Genomic DNA, 8,665 nt, shown 5'->3' on the forward strand with positions numbered 1-8,665 from the left:
CCCAGTTTACTAGTGCTATTAGCTGAATAGGAGGTACATGCTGTTTTACACATGACTACATAAACAAGTAAAAAGACACCCAATTATGAAGGGCATGGAAAGCAAAATTGTGGGATAAGACTGAAGAAAAAAAATGTACTGAGCGCACTTCCCCCTCTTTTGTAATCAGAGGTCTTCTGTACATTTTAGGGGGCTATTTTTCTTGTTTCCATTTCATTTATTTTCTTCATAGACACTTCTGTGGTGCTCATTGTCACAGAGGAAGTAGAGGGCCTCTTTAGCATTTCAAATCCTTATCAATGATCACACATGGGAGTAGGCAGGGGAGTTTAGGGGTTGAATATTAACCCCTGCAAGTGCTTTCAGGATTTGAAGTAGTACACTAAACCCTCTGTTTGATAAATACAGATAGTGGAGGAGACGGCCTACACTTTGAAATAAGACTTGATAAGTGAAAACTTGAAAAAATCATTCGAACATCCAAAAACTTCAGCCGCTTGTTTTCTGTCAAGGTAAGGTGAGGGTCTAAGCATATCTCACATAAAACCGATCTTGCCTCTACTGCTGCTCTTGCTAGAAAATGTAATTTTTTTATTGAACACTGGAAGCATGGCTGTTAGGACATCTGACTAGCCTCCCAGGTAGAGATTAAAAGGAATTTAATCAGCCTTGCATGTATCCCATGGTTTTGGGTTTTTTTTTTTAAACAAATGCAGAGAATGGCTTATGAGTCACCTCCATATTCTCTCTCTAGGTCAGAGATTCACTGAGCCGATCTACTTGAAGACGGCCTCAGCGCCAACACATCCCGAAGTTACATGGTCTTTGTTAAACGTTATCAGGAGGCCTGAACAAAAGCTACCTGAAAAATATTTCCTCAAAGACAGACCTATATTTTAACCATTAATCTACCCCAGCCAGCTGCAGATGTCTATCCACGGCCTTTTTCTAGCCAGCACAATGAAAAGATGGCAACAACCGAAGCCTTAAGAGGCAGACTTTTTTCACTCTTCCTTCTCCCATTTCAGGTGTGTCGGTGATGGCATGCAACACCACGCCCACAGCCAGTGACGTTGCTCTCAATGAGAGCACCCCGTCCCCAGGTGCCAGTTACACCCCTCTGCCCGCCCCCCTCAGGAGATCGTTGGTAATAATAATGGTATTCATGGTTGCAGTCGGATTTTTTGGGAATGCCGTCGTCTGCCTCCTTGTCTACCAGAAGCCAGCCATGCGTTCAGCCATCAACCTGCTGCTGGCAACTTTGGCCTTTTCCGACATCATGCAGTCTTTGTTCTGCATGCCTTTTACCGCCGTGACAATTATGACAGTGAAGTGGAACTTTGGGGCTCACTTCTGTCGGATATCAGCTATGCTCTATTGGTTGTTTGTCTTGGAAGGCGTCTCTATACTCTCAATCATTAGCGTGGACCGCTTCTTGATCATCGTTCAGCGGCAAGACAAGCTGAACCCTCACCGGGCCAAAATCATCATCACCGTTTCCTGGGCACTGTCCTTCTGCATTTCTTTTCCTTCAGTGGTTGGATGGACATTCATGGAAGTGCCGGCCCGGGCTCCCCAGTGCGTTCTGGGGTACACTGAAGTGCCTGCTGACAGAGCGTATGCCGTGTTGCTGGTTGTGGCAGTTTTCTTCATCCCTTTCAGTGTCATGCTGTATTCTTACCTTTGTATTCTAAAGACTGTGCGGCGCAATGCCCTGAGGATCCATAACCACGCTGAGAGCCTTGGCTTGAGCCAGGTGAGCAAAGTAGGCCCCATGGGACTACAGAAGCCTCACCAGATGAACGTGGACATGAGCTTCAAAACCCGAGCCTTCACTACCATTCTCATTCTGTTCATTGGCTTCTCACTCTGCTGGCTTCCACACACAGTGTTCAGCTTGCTCTCTGTGTTTAGCAGACAGTTCTACTGCAGCCCTTCTTTCTACATCACCAGCACCTACATCCTGTGGCTGAGTTATCTCAAGTCTGTGTTTAACCCCATTGTCTACTGTTGGAGAATCAAGAAATTCCGTGAGGCCTGCATGGAGTTCGTGCCTAAAACATTCAAGGTCTTCCCTCAAGTGCCTGGACGAACAAAGAGGAGAATACAGCCAAGCACAATATACATCTGTAGCGAGACCCAGTCAGCTGTTTAGGAGGAAGCTATGGGTCACTGAGGATCAGTTAAAGTAGGCAATAGTTTGTTTCTACTCTTTACTTTCTGTAGTCTTCATAAATCTTTAAGACGACTTCATTCTGCATTGTTCAGTGTATTAAGATTGTATTTATAACTTCCCTCCCAGCTTACAAATCACTTATTAGTACTGCTTCAATTAAAACCACTTGGTGCAATAATGTTGCAATACTTGATGCAATGTCACTTGTGACCAAAAAAATATAATCCATCTAATGCCACCGTATTAACAGCTGGAAACCTGTATCAGTTTTTAAAAATAAAGATATTGTTTTCATCACACTGTTCAAGTGAAAAAAATTACAGCAACAAGAACAAATATGTGGGTCAGTCCTAAGACTGGAGTACCAAGTGTTAGAGCAAACACTATTTTTAATTCTGAGCATTACCAAATCACTGCAGAATTAGAATCCTCCAATCTTGCTGTGCATTTTCAGTACAGTGTGCAATGAGACACGGAGGTGGCAACGATTGTTCTGTATGGTGGTGTAACTGCAATGTCAGATCAAGTCTGTTCGTCTTAGGTTGCCATGAATGTTCATGAATACACACACACACACACACACACACACACACACACACACACACACACACACACACACACACCTTAGAAGCTAGCACTAGGTGAGGCGCATATGGCCACTAACATTTTTATATTGTGACAATGACTAACTTGTGTAGCTTTTCATTTTAAAAAAAATAGTCATAGCTGTCACGTCCTGTGCCGCTCCTCGCATGAGATTTTTCCCAAATGAGCTTTTTCTGATTTTATGTGTCTCCCATTATCTAATGTGTTCATTGACACTTATATTAAGATTCGTTGATGGAAAGTGTATACAACATGTACCTGTGTGATAGTTCTTACCTCCATTTTACAGATGAGAAACTGAGGCACAGAAAGGAAGTGACTTGCCTCTAGGCACACAGCCACTCTATGACAGACCAGAAATAGAATGCTGAAGTCCTGGCTTCTGATCTCATGCACTAACTATCCTCCTTTTATTTCTATCTTCAGCATTCTCTGCTCTCTTGGTTATGCAACCTCATTGCCATTTGACTAGTCCCAGTGTACTCCTACAGAGGCCTTCTTCTCCAATTCTCCTTCCTGAACATTTTCCTTGTCACCCCTCTGGTCCTGTCCTACTTCCCCAATTTGTCCATGCTGTATCCTTTATCTTACCCCAAGATTGGTCTCTCCACACATGCCATGCACCTTGTCTCGCCCTGATCCTCTCCCTTGGGTGGTGTGGTGCAGTGCTGTGTAGGGCCAAGAGGCAGATGTACCAAGAGGAAGATGCGCAAGAGAACCCATATGAACCATGGTTGGCTTTTACTTTACACTGCCACAACTTTCTCATACAGACAAGCCTTATGACACCACGATATCCCACCTCCAAGAGCAACCCCAAATGATAAAACATTTCTTACTAATATCAAATAATTATCATTTGGTTCTGGAAACCAGCATGACTAGAAAGCCCCATCACACAACATGAGAGGTCACCCTCCCCCATCACCTCTCCAGAAGACTGATAAACAGGATTACTTTTAAAAAAAACAAGGGAACCCTCTCAGCAGTTTATTCCAGGTCTCTCTTATGTAGTCTTTTCTCAAATCAGTTAAGTTTATACTCTAGAAGGGCATCATCTAAAATTGACTGGAGGCCTGTAAAATATATTAAGGTAAAAATGTTTGAGGAAATCAAGTGTTCGGATTGATTTTTCACATCTTACAGTTTACACTCTGGTCTGATTTTGCACGATTAATATAAGAAATACTTAAATAACCTTTATCATCAACTAAGATTTGGAACATTAAACTTGTGTCCCAGGGTTATTTTGGATTCTTCCAGTACTTGTATGACATGCAAAGCCAACATCTGTTCAGTAGATTTTCCTTATCACTAGAGTTCACTTTTTGTCTGTACTGTCTGTCAGGCTAATATACTTCAAGTTACTCCACCAAGCTCATCCTTGCTGTAGCTTTATTTAACTTGCCAAATCAGAGCTAATTTCACCAGTCGGTCATACAGCACCAGAAGAAGGCCTTTAGACTTGCCAACTCTGGAATGCTCAATGACTACTAGTTCCACTGAATCTCTGACTGAGTTTGAGTTTGTCAGGGGACAGGAAGGCAGGGAGCAGAGTAAGTGATTAAAAAACTCCCCCCAAAGCTCAAAATTGATTTGTGTTCCGGAACAAGGACAACCAATTTATCCAGGACTTGCTTAACATTTTACTATTTCATTTGACCACCTCTCTGAGAGGCACAATTGAACTAACTACCAATAAGGCAACACTTCACTCACGTATATATACCTTTTCCTTCGTTTAACACAGTCACATACCAGGGCACATATCCATCTAGAAATTAAGTTACAGAAAGTAATTAAAATAATTTATTAAAATCAACATGTTTACATTTGTACATTCCACATACTGTTGGATATGTTCGCTGACATACCAAGGAAGAAGTCAAAAAAGCAGAATAAGCATAAAGGTTGCCATAGAAGCAAGCTTAATGCAGGGGTACTTTTAGTTGTGTAATTAGCCATTAACTTTGCAGCAAATAGGTATCCTTTCTCCCTTTGGAAGTAGCAGCACATTTCATAAGCAGTGTTCACAGGGCATTAACCTATTAGCTTACAGTTCAGAATGTTCTACAGCAAGGAAACACTACATTAGTAATTCATAGGCAGTAATCAAACAGGTGACATGAAGAATTAACTCATTATTGCCAATGTAATTTTAATATAAAAATTACATAACTGAAGATTTAAATCATGATTTATATAGAATAATCAGACTAAAGCTAACTGGGAAAGATTGAGTGATAGTTTTCATTGTTCTCTATAGCAATACAATCAACAGAATGATAGATTAACTAATTAGTCATGGTTAAGAGACCTACTGAAAGACTGATAAAAGAGTGTTGTAAAGTCTGAGCATTGGTTCAGAGCTAAGCTTTCATATAAAAATGTATAATGAAGGCAGCAAACTGCTAATATGCACCCCAGTATGATAAAAGAGATCAGTTTCATAATATTGATGTATAATCAAAACTGATATTTTAACGAACCTAAGAGAGGAAATGTGGCTGAGGATGCATCTAAAGCTCTTAAGGCTACAATCCAGGACTTTCAGTGACCATATGGGATATTACCATGTGGCAAGCTGTCAGGTTGTAGCTTCACATTTTGAAGGCTTGTCTACACTTACAGCACTTGGCAAAGACACTTCCTATGCCAACAGGAGAGCTTCTCCCATTAGTGTAGGTACTCCATCTCCCCGAAAGGCGGTAGCTATGTCAACGGGAGAAGCCCTCCCATTGACAGTGTTGTCTAGACTGGGAGTTCCAGTGGCATAACTGTATTGCTCGGGGTTGTGGATTTTCCACACCCCTGAGCAACATAGTTATATCAACCTAAGTTTGTAGTGTAGACCAGGGCTGACTTGCAGAGCAGTAACTTGCTGTGTAAACAAAGCCCTAGTGTAAGAGAAATGTGCCATAAAGCACTGCAAAGTAAAATTTTGGAGACACTTCAATGAGCATAAAAATCTCAGATCTGCATGTATAGTACATAAAAAGCAATGGTCTCAGACACGGGTAAGCAATTTATCAAGAATCTTCTTGTAATCCAGTCAAACTACATGACAATTTATTGACAGATTGAGGACAACTGATTGAAATCCTTTACAGGCATAATTTGGATTGTTCACTGCTGTTTCTAGCCTCTAATTTGAGCAGAGCATGGGATTCTAAAGTGCAGTTTTTGTTTTATGTCTTATTTTTCCCCTCCTTTTTGTTTCAGATAGGGAGAAAAGCTGACCGTAAACCAGGACAAAACAACTGGATCAAGTTTTTTGGAGGGGAGCAGAGAAAAATTTTATCATCTCTAACAGGTCTTTTGTGGGCACATTAGCCAGAGTAGGTGACTCAATGAGAGACTCCCTAACAGAGAGCTACCTGAAATTCTCAGCCAACATTCAGTGAGGTTTCATTAGGTGCGAGATGCAGGCAGTAAAGAAAGCGATGAGCTGGGTGCTGAAGCAAAAAGGAAACTCAACCGGAGAAGTGTTTCATGTTGATAACAGCTATCATATGAATCTGAAATTGTAGGGACAACACAGGATGGAAAGAAGATTCAACTCCAGTAGTAATGCTGAATGGTATCATCATTGCAATGCTGTTTTATATTCTATGCTGATATTTTGATTGGGAAGCTTACCAAAAGTGTAATATACTAGAGAGGCTTGCTCTTGAAGACAGAAGTGCTTTGAATTGACTCCAGAACCAGCAATGACTGAATAAATTGCTACAAGAAAAGTTGCAGAGACTGCAAGATGGCTGCTGTGAAAGCACCACACCTTCCCTGCCACAACAGGGAAGTGTCTCAAAGGCAACAATAAACCAGAAAAATGAGAAAGCATAGCTGGTGTCATTTCTTATCCAGATTGCAACAGGGCAGCTGACACCATCTCTAATGAATCTCTCCAAGATGCAGTAAACAAACACCCAACACGTTCTTTGATAGAAAGTGTTTTAGCTAGAAGGGAGATGCTCCAAGCCTCCCTGAATGTAAGGTATTAGCAGGAGGCATTCCACACTGAAATCAATGCTGCGGCTATGGATATTAAACAAGGTTAAAAACAGAGAGAAAGGCAGAGCTAATGAGAGAAAGTTCATTGTGGAGGAGCACCAACATATGTGGGTCAGCATCTTCCTGCAGCTCTGGACCCAATCTTGTTAGTTTCTCTGACATTTTGCTTCAAAGATCTTAAAAGGGTGACCCAGGAGAAAGACATTAAATCAATTGTGTTTTCAACCAGATTATCCCACAACTACTTCAGGGAAAGTCACACTTTAAGCAGAGTTATTAAATACTATAAGCAGCCATGTTCTTTCACTGTCCCCCATGGAACCTGGATTTATCTTTGGATCACTTTCATTTGGAAATTCTAGCAAATTCCAAACAGGTTATACACAGTTGAGATGTTGCATTAATGTACCAATTCCCACAAAATCTGAATTTAATTGGAGGTAACTTCTCAAAAGTGGATGACAATAGCAGATATGGAAAGGCTGCAGTATAAGATGCTGTAACTGAAGAGGTCAAACAAATGCCTTGCAAGTGGATCCAGAATTAGAGGTTTAATTATAGTCTTTGTGCCAGAGGCAGTAGTCCCACAAACCTGCTAATTTACATTTTGCTCATGACAGAGTTGTTCTGAAACAAATTCATGTATAATGCATAATTTTGCCAGCAGGCTTCCTGTCAAAGAAAGGTGTTTCTCTAAATTTTAGAATTATATTCAAAATGGGCATCACACGTGCTCTCTCTCTCTTTTTATATTTATATACATATATATAGAAAGCAGTGAGATAGAAGTTGAATTTCAAACTATATTTTTCCCCCCCAAGATTACACTTACAGAGCAACTGAGTTTCCCTTGAGTTAAACATAAGCATGTTTTTTGCTCATTATCCTGCCAATTCAGGTTATATTGTTATTCTACATCATCCTTTTTTGTATAGCTTTTTATATTTGCCTTGCATGTGTACAATAGCTGGAGCTGAATTTGTTTTAGATGAATTATAGGTTATGTTTAGATAATGTTAAATATATTAACAGAAAACTAATATTTAGTCTTATTCACATGTAAAATTAGTTAAGGTGTTCTACCACAAATTTGCTTTTAGCCAGGTGTTAAAGTCACCAGTGCTCCATTTCTTGAAATGGAATATAAAACATCTGGATTTGACTTCCTGTCTGGACAGTAAACCTTACTTAAAAAGGGGAAACAACCTATTTCCTTTTATTAATGAGACATCTTTATGAAAAGAAGATTAGTGTACTAAGGTTAATATTTTTATATAATGCATGTTTCCCCTAGAGGATATATAAAGCATTTCTTACCAGCTCCATGCTACTGCTCACATAAAAAAAGTCTATTAAAATCTTTACAGAATATAACACTGATTTCCTGACATGTCAGTACTCCTTGAGTTACATGCTTTGGGGGTTTTTGCAACAATATTTTGTCTACAATATCAACCTCTGAACTTATTTTATTAATCTGTGTTTCGGAGCATATTGATTTACGATACCCCACTCAAAAAGTAGTTACAGTCGTATACAAAAAACAAACATGCTAAACATAGGGGAACAAAATAAACCAAAGAGCTGAGCAGAGCCAATTCAGGATTGGACAGGAGCATGGAATTGCTGGAAAATCTTATTAGGAGACCTAATGTGGGAATCCTTCTTGTCCCTGCAGGAAGAAAGTCAAAAGTTCTTCACAAAAATAAAGGGGTCAGGAATTTCCTAAATTTAGCCTACAGGCTTCAGAACAATCCATTCAAACAGAAAAATGCTAAAGAATCTCTTTCAGAGGTATGAAGGGTAAGAAGCCAAGCCAGAGAATCCTAATGGCTGTATTTTCTGATCTTGGGGTCAGGGAGACAGTATTAA

General features: G+C 40.1%; 1 protein-coding gene across 1 annotated transcript; it reads left to right on the forward strand.

Moving 5' to 3' along the window:
• The first annotated feature begins 417 nt into the window (after positions 1–417).
• GPR45 (G protein-coupled receptor 45) lies at positions 418–2,368 on the forward strand. Its single transcript, XM_067563592.1, has 2 exons — positions 418–512; positions 755–2,368. The coding sequence occupies exon 2, from the start codon at positions 1,040–1,042 to the stop codon at positions 2,153–2,155; it is 1,116 nt and encodes a 371-aa protein (XP_067419693.1). The 5' UTR covers positions 418–512; positions 755–1,039; the 3' UTR covers positions 2,156–2,368.
• The last annotated feature ends 6,297 nt before the right edge of the window (positions 2,369–8,665 follow it).

The sequence above is a fragment of the Emydura macquarii genome, unplaced genomic scaffold, assembly GCF_026122565.2.
Source record: "Emydura macquarii macquarii isolate MOO-44397 ecotype Brisbane River unplaced genomic scaffold, CSIRO-AGI_Emac_v2 contig_2531, whole genome shotgun sequence".
Lineage (NCBI taxonomy): Eukaryota > Metazoa > Chordata > Testudines > Chelidae > Emydura > Emydura macquarii.

Excerpts from the sequence above, each read along its gene's own strand:
- GPR45 (XM_067563592.1), top strand. The coding sequence starts at position 1,040 with ATGGCATGCAACACCACGCCCACAGCCAGTGACGTTGCTCTCAATGAG.